The sequence below is a fragment of the Lissotriton vulgaris genome, chromosome 10 (assembly GCF_964263255.1).
Source record: "Lissotriton vulgaris chromosome 10, aLisVul1.2, whole genome shotgun sequence".
Taxonomy (NCBI): Eukaryota; Metazoa; Chordata; class Amphibia; order Caudata; family Salamandridae; genus Lissotriton; species Lissotriton vulgaris.
The window spans coordinates 131,178,617-131,196,448 of record NC_141698.1 but is presented as its reverse complement, the minus strand read 5'-3'; the positions used below and the strand labels follow the sequence as shown (position 1 = coordinate 131,196,448).

At 42.2% G+C, this 17,832-nt stretch overlaps 1 protein-coding gene across 4 annotated transcripts in view; it reads right to left on the bottom strand.

Annotated features, from left to right (window-relative positions):
• Window positions 1-17,832, bottom strand: part of CARD11 (caspase recruitment domain family member 11) — a 663,926-nt gene that overhangs the window by 501,409 nt on the left and 144,685 nt on the right. For all 4 annotated transcript variants that reach the window (XM_086940703.1, XM_086940702.1, XM_086940700.1 and 1 more), the window contains exon 2: window positions 13,251-13,466. In XM_086940703.1, coding sequence (XP_086796829.1) covers window positions 13,251-13,452 — 202 coding nt within the window. In that variant the 5' untranslated portion in view covers window positions 13,453-13,466. The remainder of the gene's footprint in view (window positions 1-13,250; window positions 13,467-17,832) is intronic.

Genomic DNA, 17,832 nt, shown 5'->3' with positions numbered 1-17,832 from the left:
CCGCAGGTGGTTCCTGCTGAGGGCGGGCAGCGGCGGAGGCTCTGCAGTGGAAGAGGTGTGGCGCAGCGGCCAGGGCGACTGACGTTAGAATGTGGGGCTCACGGTTCGATCACTGGCACCGGCGGCAGGTCAGCCCGGCACCATGTATACGTAATAACTCGCTTAATCTTCCGGAGGGCCCCCAGCACCGGGACACCACTTCGGATACTGGTATTTAATTTCAGCGGTGGTGGCTCTACGTGAACTTCGGATACAGAAAATAGGATTTTTTTTTATAATTAAATGATCCGTGACTGGGTCAAGATTAGTGGGCAGAGTGATACGCATGCTACACTAGCACAATTCCATTAGCACATGGCGCAACAAGCGATGAGGAGCTTGCTGGATGACACCTTGGTGGACCCAGAGGAAGTGCCTGCCTATTCCTATCTCTTACAGGTGATGACGCCCATATGGGCTGTGGCAACATTATAAGCTTTCTCGCAGGGCGGCCTGGAATCCCTAAGGTTCACTGAGACTGGTAGAATGAACTTGGTATAGTTATCACTGATAAACAGTAGGGTAACTGCGGTTATGTAGTGAGCACTATATCGCTGAATGGCCGTCAATGACTTGTGCATTTTAAATATCTTCACCGGGTATATTGTACACCGGGCCGATTATTCAGATATGGTCTGAGGAAGGACTCTCGCTACCCAAGTTGTGGCCTGGAGGACTCGGGCTTTGCTCACATAGCATGGCACTGCCCTGGAGTGCACCGCTTTTGGCTTATGATATTCAAGGTGTGGGTAGAGATTGCAGGGGAGGCATTGGTGTGCACACCACTGGTGGCTCTCCTGGGTTATGAACGGGCAGGGCGACGGTTGGTGGCGCCAGGCCGCTTGTTGGTGGGGTGCCGGATCGCAATGCGATGGATGAAGGGGCCTCTCCTAGCATTAACAGAATGGCATACTGGTATGGCATATTGAAATACACAATCTGATGCGTGGACGCCCATGAGATATATAGGCCCGTATCAGGAGTATTTGACTCACCTGCGGTATTAAGGGGAGGGCATGGAAGAACCGGGAGGTGATGGGTGAGGACTCCAAGCCAGTTGAAATACTTGGCTCCTTATTAGACGTGCAAGGCCAGGGTTGAGGGATACGGAGTACGATGTGGGTATGGATGACAGTCCCTATCTTCCTGTGTTGAGTGACATGTGTGCATGGTTGTTGTCAGAGGACTCTCCCGGGAGCCTGTGCATAATGCATACTCATCGGAATTTATTGGAGACAACATTGCTTATGTTAATTTTTTACATCCACACTGCTGCTATGTTAACCCGCTCTATATTCTTATTATGCCTGACATGTACCTTAAAAATGTGTATGTTTATCTGATGTATCTAGTCTGTGCCAGAAATGTGCTACTCTTGATGTCAAATTGTTAACTTTTTAAAAATGAAAATAAAGTTTAAAAAAATGCTGTTTCAGGCCAGACATAAATTCAGCTTTCATAAAATTTGCTTGGCCAGTTTCTTCTCTTCAAACTTAGGGAAGGCATCCAAACAACTTTAGAAAACTGTGATAATCAAGTCAGGAACTGTAAAAAACAAAAGCTGCTGTTGCCCCAAAATATGGCTCAGTAAGGCTCTTAAAATTTTAAGACTGAGAACAACTAAGGGAGACCAGAAAGGTTCAGGGGGATCCAGTTGTGCAGCGATTGCTCAGTATTTGACATTTGAAGATTTTTGAAAATTCAGATTTTGACAAAGGTGGAACGTCACCTTCCACAACATATTTTTCCACCTCAGCATCTCAACTCAGCCCCTTTCTCACACATTTGAGGCCCTACCTTCAACATATTTTAAGACTGAGATCTAAAATATAAACACCATGTTGGAGTAAAACAAAAAAAGAAAGATACGAGTACGACAAAGGACACAATCTAGAGGAGGGCAGTAAAATGATTTCGGGGAAAAAATTAAGGAACTCCTTTTTCTACACTCCCAATCCTATTTTAAGGGAGGGAAAATGTGGCCTTCCACCAGGTAAAGCTACTACAGTACCAGCCTTGACATCCGGAACACCATTATATATTGCAGACACTGCCAACAATGGTAACACATTGGACACCGAATTTAGGATTGCCGAACCACCAGATCGCCACCATTTTTAGTGGTGCATCTTATAACCATGGCGCTTGTGAGCCAGACTTTAGACAGGTGTCCTCGACATCCCATGAGAAAACATTCAGCATGTCAGGAAATGTGTTTTGTGGATCATAGCATTGTTCCCCAAATTTTAGGAGTACATTTCTTGTGGGTATACATTTCCAGTACATAAATTTTTTTGCGACAGTTCCACCATGCTAGGCAAGCATGGTTGCCTTGCACTCACATAGTATTTCCACTATGACAGTGGAAGCCAGCTTGGAGAAAAAAATCTGCTGGTACCTGTAAATGAGGGAATCTTCTTTCACTAGTGAGGCAGACAGGTTTTTCCGCCAAAGTTTTAACTGGGGTAATAAACACGAGAGAAATTAAAATCTTTGGCTTGTCCTTGGCGAAATTTTAATTATCCTAGCAGAATTCGCAAAATTCCCTGAAATATTGCAAAAGGCGACTTTCGATAATTTGCAGCATTGGGAGACTGGTTTGCACAGACAATGTGCTCAGTGTATGACATGTATGTTGCTTTACTTTCTTACTTTTTACACAAATTTAATTTTTGTATACAAGGTATTCCCTGGGGTGATTTTTTTCACTTGAAGTTCTGGCAAATCATATTTTGCAAGATTTTTAAACTGTTATTTTACACAAACCTGTGTGAATTTCCAAACATTTCAAGAAATTGTGGATACAATTAGGAGATTCTACAGCTCCAGGCAATATTCTGATGCTTCTGATATCTTAGGCTGCAGGTAGTCCCACACAATGTGCCACCGCTAACAGTGCTCGCCTACAACGTGCACCAGAACACATGGTCGCGACATCTCACTTAAATGCAACAACGAATTGTGGTTGAGGCTATTGGTTCATGATCATGGTCTCTTTTAAAATGGTATCTTGATTCAAAGCTGTATATGATGGATGCTAGATCATTGGTTGTAATATTACTGTGCAGCCTAACAGTATATACTGTAAAAAAAAATGTCACTGATGGAGACAAACCTCTTCCTCCAAGCTCAAAGTAGGCGTCATGGGTACTGACCACAAGAACATTTCTATTTTTCATTATTCCATTTTTTCATTACAGACAACATAAAACGGTCCTTGAGCTCATAATGCGATTCCAGCCTGCAATATATTTTTTAAGAGACAAAATTATTTATGTTTTTTTCCCTTTTCATCTAATCTAACCTGCTATGCCTCCCTCCCTCCCTTACTCTGTGTGCTCCTCTCCAACTCCTCCATTAGACATGGAGACCAGTTTTTGCTGCAATCTCTGCTTGGTGATGATTACAGAGCCAGATAGCCATAGAATCAGAAGAAACCCCATGGATCATCGTGTCCAGCCCCTGCTGTGGTGCTGGGACCATCACAACACTAATGCAGTCATTACTTTAGCAAGGTTTGTTTGAAGTATGGAACTGAAGAGCTTCCATTCTCTTCAGTGGGAGGCAGCACTAGGAGTGAACTTTATGGCTGCTTTGCTGTTCTGGAGTTATGGTTTCTTTTTCTACCCTTAAAAATTACCTCTTGTCTGAGTGAATGGCAAGTTGTGCTAGGGGTTTGCCTTATCCAGAATTGTCAGACTCCCTCCCACTTCTCCAGTACGTAATGTCGAAGTTCAAAAACCACCGTGATTGCATTTTTCTTAATTGCATGTAATGTTTTTAATTGCATCTACTGTTTCTTGCATATCACTTATACGTTTTATTATTCAGGCTGTTCCTTCATTCCCCTATGTTCATGAGCATTTATTGTATACCCTATTTTTCTGTATAGATATTTTAATCAGTTTCACCATTTTGTAAGAGAGATTTCTTGTTTTTCATAACTTCTGACTGTTTCTTCATTTTCTGTCTTTGCTTCTTTATACTTTAATAAACTTCAAACTTAAAAAAAAAAAAATTACCTCTTGTCTATATACTTGCTATCTTTTTTTATTTTTAGGTTTATATAGCGCAAACTCGACCCAGGGGTATTAGAGCGCTTTGCATGAGCACCAGCTGCGGTACAGACTAACGCATTCATTTGGGTAGGCACGGGGAGTTGAAATGAATTGCCCAGAATCACAGGATTTTCAGCATCCCTGCCGAGATTCGAACCCATTTCCTCGGCCGACCGTGCCAGCCCTTAAGCCACATCCGCTTATTGTTAGCCACTCCCCGTACATCGTCACAGTAACATCACACCCTATCAAATCCTCTCTTCTGAAGATTAAATATTTTACTTTATTGTTAAATTATTTTAAATTCAGAATTACAATGTCATTTTACTGTAGTGTATTATTTTATTACCAGTTTGCTTACCAGATGATTTTACTATTGTTGAGCTAAGGAGGAAACTTTGGACATTTTCTGAAGTATACATCACAATATTAATTGTTGAGTACATTTTCCAGTCAGTGCTGGAGCAATTCTATTAATGGTGTGTGGCTCTCTGAATTGTGTCCACTCTGTGTTCATACCTTATTTGAGTGTAATTATTGTTTAAAAAAAAATATTTAGAGGGTGCGCATGCATCTCTGGCCCTTTCTGTGTTCCCATGACAATTATGTATGACAGAATGCAGAGCAGTTGTATATGTGGTCTGTTTTGTAATAGAACAAACAATGATAAATGGAATGTTCAATTAATCCTAGCCACTGATACTTAACTCTGGGGCATCTTCTAATCCAGGTGTTTTTTAACTTGTCAATACAGGGACCAACCATATGCCCCCAGCCCACATGAGACACTTCTCAGGTTTGCCCAAATGTGGGTCGAGAGCTTCTCTTTGTGGTAGGACTCAGTTGCACCTCACTGGTTTGAGTCGCAACATGGGCGATCCTGGTCTGGGGGTGTTTCTGCTCCCTTTCCTGAGTGAGTGAGATTCACATGTGGGGGTGAGTCTCCACTTCTCATTAATGACACCCCATGCACCGCAGGTATAATGCAACAACCTTGACAGTCCATACAGTATATACTCACATTCCTAGCCCTTTGTTACGTCACAAGCAGAACATTTTGATTTCTCTCCTCTCCCTAGGAATCCTCAATATTTTGAGTCCAAATACTAGGGTACCTAAATGCTTCAACAGGCCCCTCCTTGGAGCTCTGGAGACTGAGCTTGGCTGGTGGAATGTCATTGGACACCAAAGCAGCTTAAGTGAAATCACCTACCAGGACAGACCCGTGGGGACATGGGAGGATGTCTAGGGACATTTCATGTGATGTAGTTTGGTCCCCGTCGTGCCTCAACCCATAAGGATCTACCTAGCATGGGCAACCTGGCAGAGCGATTCCCTCACATTAGCGACTGGGTTCCCGTAATCTCAAGGTATTTTTGATGTCCCTAGGGGTTGCACTGATGCTGTCCTGTGCACCATAGAGCTTAGCACCATCTGGATTGGAACAGGAGCACCATCTGTGGCGAGCCATCACTTGCACATGATCAAGCGGCGGCCGCCTTCAATCCGTGGTGACTGGATGAGCAATGAGAGGCAGCGGAGAACTCACACAGGAAGTCCTCGGAAAACTGATGTGCTGATGGGGAGCGGAGCAGGAAGCAGAAGCAGTCTTCACCCGTCGGCAGCTGCGAGGGGTGGAGATAACTTTCTAGAGTGGTCTGCTTCCGGGACATTGGGCCTTAGAGAAAAAATCACACCACAGACCAACATGACTGAGACTCCGTGTTGAGCGGCCCACCGGTTATAGGACCACCCTATCTTTCTGCAATGGAGATTGGGTTCGGAGATGGCTCAGCCCCACCTATCACTCAGAGACAATGCCTTGCCTTGTGCGCCCTAACACTAACTAGACCGATAACCCTGTAGCAGTATTCATAAGAAAAACTGTGCCTGCTTGTCCATCTTACTCTCCGTTTTGACAGTCACCATATATCCACTTGGCAGCAATCTCTAAGGGCCCGATTCACAGAACTAACAAGACAAAATCCTTCACTTACTACTTTTGGTATTCACAGAAGTTAGGATTTTGTCTTAAAACAGACTTAAGACAGACTTAAGTTAGGATTCTGTCTTAAGTCTGTCTTAAGACAAACTTAAGACAAAATCCTAACTTCCGTGAATACCAAAAGTAGTAAGTTTAGGATTTTGTCTTAAGTTAGTTCTGTGAATCGGGCCTTATCTTTCTGCAAGTTTTTTTTATTGTGTGTGACAGTTGGATAAAATCTATATAGATGTGTATAACACTTTTATGTTTCTTAACACCTGACTGCTTTGTAAATTGCTTGCTTGAAGAATGAACTGGTCCTTTGTAAAGCACTTTGATACTCTTTTGGGTCTTGTTCAGCGCCTTGACACCTTCGGGTGAATGTTTTGCGCTCTGTAAATTTCCATTTTATTTCATTCATTTCATTTCATTTCATTTCATTAATTTCATTTCATATAAAGTTGCAAATAAACAAATAAATACAAGTATAGCGAGGAAAGTCATTGATTCTTGAGTAGGGAATTTAGAAAGTCAACATGGCTATCCAATCACGAGGAAGGGGTCGACCAAATTTCCCTCTAAAGCATATGCAATGTAATGGATACAACGGATCTGGCTAACCGGCGTGTTAAAATGGCATTTGCAGATCGGTGCAAAATTAGATTTGCACCAGATGCAAATTCCGTTTTTGTCAGTGCAAACGTTGGTGCAAACTTGCAATGTAGCAGTCAGTGCTGTCAAAAATGTTCATTGACCCTTTGGACATTGCTTTGCTACTGCAGCATTAATCAACAAGCGGTCATTGGCATTGATTTTGGACATTCACGTTTTTTACTCCGTCTCATGGCTATATGCTCAGTTCTGTATCAATTATTTCTAGCCCTCTGCCGGACTGGCCCCCATGCATGGGCATCCCGCCCCAACCTAAAACCCAAATAAAGAGCTTGGCCATTTGGTTGGACGCAAATTTAAACTTCACACATCAAGCAACCATTTTGTCCACCACCTGCTTTGGCCTTATGCGCATGCTTAGGAAGGTGCTGCCACTCCTTCCTTCTCAAGCCCGTAGAATAATGGTGCAAGCCATTATCTTGTCCCGCCTGGACTACGGGAATTCCTTATACCTCGGGGCTCCTCCCTCTACAACAAGGAAGCTCCAGGTTACTCAAAATGCGGCAGCCCGCCTTTTGCTGGGCCTTAACCGGCGAGAATCAGGCACAGCGGCGCTGAAGAAACTTCACTGGCTTCCCATTAAGGCCAGAGTATTGTTCAAATCTATGTGCATTATGCACAAGGCCATGTGCAAGACCGCACCAGCAATGATCTGCTCTTTAGCGACCCCTTACCTCCCGCACAGATCACTGCGATCTAGCACAGCATTCCTGGCCACCATGAACAAAATCAAACGTACCAGATGGGGCGGGCGCTCTTTCTCCTGGAACGCCGCTAAGGCTTGGAACTCCTTGCCTACTACCCTTCGCAGTGAATCTAAACTTCTGAAATTCCGGAAGGAACTGAAAACTCTTCTTTTTATCTAATCTTTGTTTTTTTCAGCTCACACTAGTCAGACTATACTCAGCGCTACGAGGCCTCCGGGTTGTTTGCGCTTAACAAAACACAATTATTAATAATAATAATAATAATAATAATAATGTATTTGCCATTTTGGGGCACTTACAGTTAGTTTCAAAGTGTATCTCCTTTTGAATGACACTATTTGTACCTTCTTTGCTGACTACATTTTTGCTCAATCGGGCCAGTTAGCATTACGTTTTTCGTTATATGTTATGCTCTTGTGCCATTTACTCAATTTTTTCATCATTCTGTGAATTTTGTCAGGGTTGGTATTGTCTGTTTTGCTCGTGGTGATTAAAATGAGCAAAGCGTTCTAAATACGGATGTGCCAATTTCCTGTTAGATGGAAGCAATGCTTCTCTAGCTCTGCTTCCAAGACCTGCATTTCATATATTTTATTTTTATTTTAGAAGCTTGTTTTGTACTAAAAGAGCCAGATGCATTCAAAGTATCTCCCCCAGCAGCTATCTCCTACCGTCTTTATAATTATATTTAAATTGCTGTACTGTCGGTGCATGACTTTACATATATCTGGGTTAATTTGTGAAACTAGAAGCTGACTGAATTTGTAACAGCCCTAGCATAGCATATGAAAGGAGGCTCCTTTTTGGAAATGTATTTTTGGCCCATTTTAAAGAAACAAAACAAATAACAAAAGACAATGAATCTACTAATACTAATTAAATAATCTAAGGGCAAACGATAAAGACAAAGGTGGGACAAATAAGACTATGTGTCAATAATTAGTTTCAATAGGAGTAACTCTTAAAATGGAAACCCATGAAAATATTAGTAAGACTCAGTGAAAGTAAGAAAATGGTGGAAAAAGGACTCATTTTTGAGTGGGACCATACTGAAAAGAATTCTTCTAACCTGCCACTGCATGTGGTATGATGAGGTTGGTGGGTTAGGCTTGGCACGGAAAGTTACATTTGGACTTTGTCACTTTTCTGTACAACCAAGTTCATCAGCATGACAGGTGGAGCTGCATTCTTCGATGACAGAACACCGAGAGTGCTGAAGAGGTAAACTAAAGTAAAAAAACCTCCATGCCATCAAAGGTTTCAGATGCCGCTCATGGGGGCATGACATATTCTGTTTGACTTTTCGTGTTTGGTGATCTGTTTTTCGCCCCCCCAGGCTTCAGGTCAGCAAAATTAGCTTTACCTGGCTCCATGAACTTGGTTTTAGGTGGCTGTAGCTCATAGAAGATGAAAACGCCGCCGCAAGACTGATTCTCAACCTGTCAAGACACTGCCACATCTCCCAGCATTGGCGCACACTCCACTGGCTCCCCATCTTCAAGATGCTAACCTATGCTCAAAAGGCCCTCCACAACACCGGACCAGCATACCTGAACAGCTGACTCAAATTCCACGCACCCCAAAAAACCCTACGATCAGCCCAGCTCTCCTACGCCGTGGTCCCCTGCACCAGAAAGACCAGATTGGGAGGCCGCTCCTCCTTCCTCACGGCCAGAGCCTGGAAAGACCTTCCCCTCCACCTCAGACAGATAACATCATTCCCCATCTTCGCAAGAAACCTCAAAACCTGGCTCTTCGACAGACCCCCTCCTTGATGGACTGGAAGCTGCAAACCCCCCCTGGCCCCAGCGCCTTGAGACCCTTACGGGTGAGTAGTCACGCTTAACAAACACCTGATTGATTGTAAAGAGAACTAAAAAACTCCGGCCCAGGGGAATTGCTGGAGCTAGCTAATGCACATCCCTTCAATTAGGTCTTCTGACTGAAGTCAGAAGTGTGGAAGTTATTTTGCTGCTGATTTTGGGTGGCACCAAAATACTGCTCAGAAACATCTACAGTTGGGGTTGTGTTGACTTTGATTCCGACAAGTCAGGAAGGAAAAAGCAAGTAGTCTTTGCCTCTTCTTAGAACGGACTATAAAATAGTAGCAAAAATCACAGGCTTCCCAGGTTCCCAAGCATCCACTGCAGTCAATGTGCCCTCTTGGGTTGGGTCTCACAGGCTTTAGGATACTACAGGGCTTCCATTTCCAGGTTCTTGATCATCCTTTAGCAAGGAAGCAGTGGAGGCAGATTACCCAACTTGTCTCAGGGATAAGCTGAGGAGGGAGCTGGTCCAACTTTCACAGCCAATGGTCAGTCCAAATAGGCTTCCGATGCTGCAGACAGGCCTCTTCTCCATGAAGGGTCTTCACGTTTTAGAACTTCTGCAACACTAGTCTAACTGACCGTTTCCAGCCAATACCTAAGTGACAAATGGGCTTCAATTGTTTCATTTTCTGAACTTACAGGTAACACCATTTGGACTATCCCTAATCTTAACAATTGTTTTTCCCAGTGTTGTATAAAAAATGTATGTTTTAGGTTTAGGTACAGTGAAGTTATTTACGGTGCCCCATGGTTGCTGCCTGCAACCCCACTGGAGTGTTTGCCACTTATTTGGCTTATTCATACTAAATAGTGATGATTTAATAGTAAATATGGCCTTAGCGATTGCTTCTTGTAGTGGTTGGGTGTTCGTGCTTTCTGTACACATGCTTCAGGATTACACATTTATTCTCATTTTTTTGAACAAAAGATCCATGCCACATTATTGCCCATTGCAAAGAATGTCACAACATGTGATGCCAAGGTGGTGGTGGGGGTTTGCAGAGAGTCTGTGGGTTCTTCTGGGCTACAATATGATTTTAATGAAATTGCACCACTGAAAAATCAGAGGTGAGTTAAACTGCATGAACAATAATTCATGTAAGCAGTGCTTAATTTGTAGAATAATAAGTGCTGGTGCCCAAAGTTCTGCTCAGATGCCCGCGTGCTGAATGCCAAGGCTGCATAGTCTGGAATCCACCTCATGCCTCTTTAACCGACAACCACACATTCCCTGCCCATTTATCTCACTCTTGCAGGCTCATGCTTTCCCTCTTTGTGATGTTTTTCCCGTCTTTCACTTTCTCTTTCATTCACCTTTGTCCATTTTCCATCTCTTGCTCTCTGGACATTTCAGCTGAGGAAAACTAAGTGCTAGTTGCCAAAACTGAGTGCCAGTGTGCCCCACCAGCAACCACCAGCTCAGATTAGATGTATGTAACTTACAGGAATCCTCAAGCTGACAGGATCCAATGGCCCAACATTTGGGCAAAGAAAACCCACGTAGAGGCTTAAGAAACAGTTTTGTTGAAACTAATTAGAGGGAAGGAGGTAGTAGAAAGACGAGAACATGCATAGTGTCCTTCAGTGCTTTTAGATCAGAAGCCACATTGCTTAAGATAAGAACCAGGTACTAGCCATACCTCATTCTTGGATAAATCTCTCTTGCCTGTGACCAAAACATAACTTATTTTGCTGATGTGTTTAAACCGTCCTTTCTTCAACACTCACCATTTTGTCTTTGTGTTGAGGGTGTCAAGAATAAATTGGTTCTATGATTTTCACAGCTTGTGACCATCTTGTTTTATTAGTTCCATGGTTGTAACTAAAAATCGAAATCAGTTTTTTCATCGTGGATCCTTGCGGCTCTCTAATACCGCCAAGGTGTACACGTCTCCAGCTGTCAAACTGCTCATCAGATTGACATTGCCATTCCATAGAGCACAGATACGGCCCTGTTGTACTGTAACCTTATCGTGACATGACACCAACATGCCATATTTTGATATGTCCCTTTCTTAAAACAAAAAAAAATGGAGAATAGATACAATACTGGGAAAAAAAGTATACAACACCTTTTTTGTGACAAAAGGGTATACAAATAGCAACAGACAAGATTTGCCAGCAGCACAGAACTGTACCCTCTTCCCATGTCTCTCTGGGGCATATGTAGGTAGGCGTTTGCGAATCGCAAACGCCCCTTTGGTATGTAGGTGGCACTTAGCAAAAAAAGGAATCACAAAAATTGCGATTCCTTATTTTGCTTATAGCATTTAAGGAATCGCAATTTTGCGATTCCTTAAATGCTATGTAGGGGTGCCTTCAAAATTGTGATTTTGGCATAAGGAATCGTAAAATACCATCTCAATACCACCTACTTCAAGTAGATGGTATTTTGCGATTTCCTTTAAAAATGCTATTTTTTTTTAATTCAAAGTGCCATGTGGTGCACAGACATGCCCTCAGGGCATGTATATGCGCCACATGTACTTACAGGCACATTCCAGGGGTGCAACAGGTGTCCTTTGGACACCCTGGCACCCTTTGAATTGCGATTCTCAAATTGCGATTTTCTCACATAAAATCGCAATTTGAGAATGTATCCACATTCATTCCTACGGCCCATAGGAATGAATGGGACACTCATTCCTTAATTGCGATTTGCAATTTGCTAATCGCAAATAAGGAATGTTAGAGATTCACAAAAAAATTGCGAATTATTACCTACATTCCAGTTTGCTATTCTCAAATAGCGATTCCTTAAAAATCGCTATTTGAGAATCACAAAATGGAAATTACCTACATATACCCTTCTGTTTGCAATGTAAAAAAGATGATTCACTTGCATTATCCAAATCCAAATATTTTGCTCACATTTACTTGCAAAAAGTTGTCTGCAATGCACACATTTTGTTATTGATCTTCAATGTGATCGACAGGCGAAAATATTTTATCCCACTCGCTGAAAATAATGAAAATGTGGGTGCATTACGAGATTAGGCATTGGCCTTCTCCCATGATATCCCAGGCATCAATTTCCGAAAATGTACTTGCTTATATTTAGTAAATATTGGATTTTGTACTTAGGTTACTACTAACTTCATCTACTAAATACTTGATTCGATAAACTCAATGGAATTCAATGGTGCACAGCTTTCTATCGCATAGCAGTATACAACAGCATTGTATCAAAGTCCCTGGATGGAGCCCATCTATGTATCCCACTCAACCATTGGCAACAGGAATATTTAAAAACTATTGTAAGGTAATGCATTTACACTGCTTTCATGGTGTAAGTTGCTGTTGAGTTTCTAGAAATTTTATTTTCTGTCCTCCTTGAAATTATATATAATGTGCTAGGATCCTTCAACCAATTGTAACTAAGTACCCATGTCTCCCGAGGTTGTATGTTATAGCAAAGAGGTCCATTTAATTGATCACACCTGTCTACTCCACAATATCGACTCTCTCCATAGGTCAAGCTGAGTATACAAAGAGAAGTTTAGATTTAGTAATCAACACTCCTTGACTATATGTTAGTAGCCGATATTGTAAAGTCCCTATAAGTGGTGATTGATACTAAAATTTTGATATTATGGTGAACAGTGGCTCTACATATCCGTCTCGCAACCTTTATTTTCTATTGCCGGTAGCATCATAACTGTGGCTCAGAGAAGGGCTTACTCTGTAACCAGTGAAGAGATTCTGTGAAATAGTAGCAGCTATCAATTTCTGGTTGAATATTTTATGCCTGTAGTAATGCGAAATCAACCAGAAAAATGATAACATAGCTACCATGCTAAAAACACCATGGTTATGTGCTTCAACAGAGAAGATCCATACTCCCGGAGCTTCTGTAGACCTGATCCTGATTATGTCACAAATTGTACTTGTGTACAAATCATTCCTATATCATGGGCCCTTCATGTACTGTTTATCAGATATTACCAAAAGTGACTGTTACCTGATCGGTTAATCTTGGAGAGCAGCATGTGGGAGTTGAGAACCTCATCTTCATCCTGTTCATCGATGACCTTACACTGCCGCAGATATGGAGTCAATTTGGCTGGATTAATATAGCGGGTGAGCATATGCCGGTTGCACTCCACATTCTCCCACAGAGCCTCCTCCTCCTCATCTTTCAAAGTCTCAATGCCGTCGTCCATCTTTTATTCTCCTCCTGAAAATCAAACCAGGGGTAGATGAGTACAATTCATGGCAAACTATGGGATGTCGAATACCTGAAATTCTTCAGGCTTACAGCAAACAGCAGCTACCGACACACCAGAAGCTGTTTCATGCCAACACATAAAACCCATTTTACCTCCACATTTTTAAGAAATAAATTAACTATACCGATACTTGGGATTTACATGAAAATTCATGAATGAATGACAAATGAGCAAAGAAAAAAGTATAAAACTGAAGCTAAAGATTAAATATACTAATTTTGGGTGGAACAAGTTTTCCCTTTTATTCCTCACTCTTTCTTGATGAGCAACCTACTCTCAAGGGGTGCCAACTTGTTCCTCTTTTCGTCCCTCTACCTCTCCACAAAGCACCAACCACAATTTTCCAATGTGCTTTGCCCTATTTTGTTCACTTTATTTAATAGTTTTTAATATGATGTTTCATCGCCCCAGCTGGGGTGGTAGAGTGCTATAACTAGAGGGATAACATGGGAACAGTGAAGTTTGGCAGACGGATCAAGTATAAAATTGTGTAAGCGCAACAATAGACATCGTAAATGTGAAAAGGCTCACAGCAATCAGAATAGTGTCCAGGTTATGAAACTGAAAGAAACAACGTCTATAGACAACATCTCTGTGCATCATATTGCAGGAAGAGTCTGTGAAGATAGTCCGTATGTCAAGCACTAAGGAGTATTAGAACACTGGAATGTTGGGAGGTCCATTGAAAACAATTGAGTTCTCCTGGCTTCTTATGGCTGGTAGAAGTCCATAGAGCAACATCCCAATGTTTTTTAATTTCAAAGCTGTTACTGTGAACAAAGGCCTCTTAAAGCCTGAGGGGATTGAAATCCCCTTGGGCTCTGTGAGGCCTTTGTTAATACAAATTAGAACATTCTGCCCTCTAGGGGCGGACTGTTCTAATAGCCTTTGAGCCCTCCATAGCGGGCTCTACTGGCCATTAAAGGCCCACTCCCTTGCTAAAGGCCCTCACCTTTGGCACGGCCCTTTAACGCTGGAGCAGGCCTTTAATGGCCGTAAGAGCCCACTATGTCGGGCTCTAAGGCTATAATAGACAAGGAGAAGGAAATCATCTTAATTATGGAATTAGGACCTAAGCTTATTCAGTAGGTGTTCCTTTAGGTTCAGTTTGAATGTTTGCAAGGAAGAAGCAAATCTGATGCGGGTGGATGTCTTCTTGGGAGCATTTCATGAAAGTGACCTATTGAGAGTCGAGACCATTCTGAAATATGGCGGAGAAGAGATTGGCTTCTTAGGGTTCTGCTCTTGTAAATGCAGATTGGGTTTTTTTGAACGATAAGGAGATGTTTCTTCAGGCAATCTTCAGGCCATTTGTTAATTCTGGTAGGTTTCTTTGATGCTCTAAGTGGGAATCTAGCGCAGGGACATTCAAAATGGAGTAATTAGGCGCTCTATAAGCTTCTAACACAACATAACAACATGAGGTGGAAAGTACTGGTGTCTATACGTAACAGGTCGGGTATATAAGGAGTGTATTTTCAGCGGAAGCCATTGAATGGACTTAAGTGCAAGTGTGATCAGATCAAATATCTTTGGGTTCATGATTAGTCTAACATGGAATGGGAGTGGAGGACATTTTGGATAAGTCAGCAAGGCCAATTTACATCCTTGCACAAGGGTCCATGGCATCCGTACTGCGTAAATGAACCACTCATTTGCGAGGCAGTGCCAATGTACGATCTAAGGCCCAAATGTACCAACACATTTTCCCATAGACACAGAATGGGTAAAACCTTTTCATACATCAGGCCCTGAATTCTGTGAATCTGGGCCTATGCATTAGTTCCTGTCCCAAAACAAAAGTGAAAGTGTCACACAAACTAGTATCATTTGCACATGCATGGTATTTTTGGAAATGGTAAAGGAAAGAAAATGAGGCAATTTGATAACCTTACCAGTCTGTAAATTAACACGTTCTTCTTCACTTACTTGAACTTATTATGGAATGAAAAGTGTGGTGCTTATAAACACGCTGGGAAGGCATAGTGATGCTCAAAATCCACATTAATTAAAAACACATAAACTGTCAGCCGAGAAAAATTTCCAAAGAGGTAAAATGTTAATTACTGGTAAATGTAATTAGTAAGCAAAAACGTAAGATCTAAAACAGTAAAGAAACAGCATATGCCGGTGTGTTTACATGTTCACATGTGGATAGACTGTAATTAGCAATCAGAACATCTTTTCAGCTATCCAAAATGCTTTTGCTTTTCGGGAACATTATTCTAATCTACATAAACTGTGATTATTTTTCCATCCAGATGTGGAGGTGAAAAAGGCAATCTCAGACATGTAGCAATCAAAGGATTTTTGCTGCACAAGGCGAAGTTAACTTCTCGTCCTCCCCTCCCCCACTCATGGGGACAGACATTGATGCCTGTAGTGAAATGTGGTGTTCTTCCTGCTGGCGCTATAGCTGTAATGCTTAATTTTTTTAATAAATAAATAAAAACATAAATAAATAAAAATAAGTGCAAGCCCCCAAAACATTTCTTAAAAGCCCACCACGGGCCTGCCAAATGCTCCAGTTGTTTGATACCAGTGCTGCCTAGCATTGATTCCACTTCGTGTCTCATTCTTCAACACTAAACATTTTATTTTGTGACTTTTTATCTCACCCTTTCGGGATCTTTTTATGATTGCTTTCTTTGTCACTGTTATCCTTTCTTTCTCTTCATCCTTATGCCTTCTTGTTATGCCTCTATCTCCCTTTATCTTGACCAAAGTCTGATGACAAAAATTGGCCCTTAATAATGAGTGCAGGTGCTCACCACATATAAATACAGGCAGATAGTAGGCACTGCGTGACAGGCCTTAGCTTCAATCACTTTACCCCCGTGAACCACTTTGTTTGAATGATTAATAGAAAAACAACAGTTTTGCTCTAGCTGGCAATAGGGCGAGTCCCCGGGATCATCGTATTTAAAATCTAGATGTTTATTACTAGTGAAAAAGGTGAACAGGTACTCCAAGGATAGGGCGCAGAACACAAAACAGAATGCCACTGCATTCTTTGACTCCCACAAGAAGAGAAAAGATTATAGGAATATATATATATATATATATATATATACACACACACACATATATTACCTACTGGCTATCGCCAGTAGGTATATATAGTTAGAATTTTTTCTCTATGGGACTTTTGAAAATTCTATGTCTAATAACTTTGGCGTTTGTGGACGGAATCGGCTGAAATTTTCAGGAAAATGGCACATTTTGATTCTGAGCAGCCCCTGAAAATTTAGGGGGGTTTCGTCAAGGGGGGGCTGAGAAAAAAGGGGGGTCCCAAAACGAGTTTTTCCCATTCATTTTTCCATAGGGCGGTTGGACTCACTTTTAGCTCGAACGGCTGAATGGATTTGCACGAAACTTGGCAAAATTGTAGGGACTGTTAGCCCGATGTGCCTTTGCTAGGTCTCAATATATGTGCTCCAGTAGTTTTTGAGAAATTAACGTTCAAACCAAGATATATATCTGTAACAGCGCTCTGGGCAGCGATCCGGTCCGCTTACTTTTCGCTTATCGGAACTTTGCGCGCAGAAAGCTGATTGGCTCTCCGGTGTCTGTCAACATTCTAAACAGTCCGGAGCGGCCGCCATCTTGTCTCTCGGTAGGATCGAGAGAGAAGAAGAGGTGAAAAACGAAAGGGGAATTTAATGAAAGGGGGCAAGGTATCCCCCTCTTGACCCCCTAGGAATGTTGTTGGGGTTATTAAAGCGTCCCGTGGGGAAAATAAAAAAAAAATGATTTTTCACGGTAGAAGCGCGGCCGCGAACTGGTAGCGAAACGGGAATTCGCCATTTTGTGCTTCGTTAATTAAATTACTAGTTATAAGTGGGTGCGGGAGACGTATCCTAATCCCCTATGTTTCCTGAGGGTGGCTGAGGAGGCTGATATATGTTGATACATCTCTTCCAGCGGCTGTGCGTGAGCTTTTTTTTTTTTTTGCTGCGTGACAGTCCGGAGCGGCCGCCATCTTGTCTCTCGGTAGGATCGAGAGAGAAGAAAAGGTGAAAAACTAAGGGGGAATTTAATGAAAGGGGGCAAGGTATCCCCCTCTTGACCCCCTAGGAATGTTGTTGGGGTTATTAAAGGGTCCCGTGGGGAAAATAAAAAAAAAATGATTTTTCACGGTAGAAGCGCTTCACGGGCCGCGAACTGGGCCGCAAACTGGTAGCGAAACGGGAATTCGCCATTTTGTGCTTCGTTAATTAAAGTACTAGGTATAAGGGGGTGCGGGAGACGTATCCTAATCCCCTATGTTTCCTGAGGGTGGCTGAGGAGGCTGATATATGTTGATACATCTCT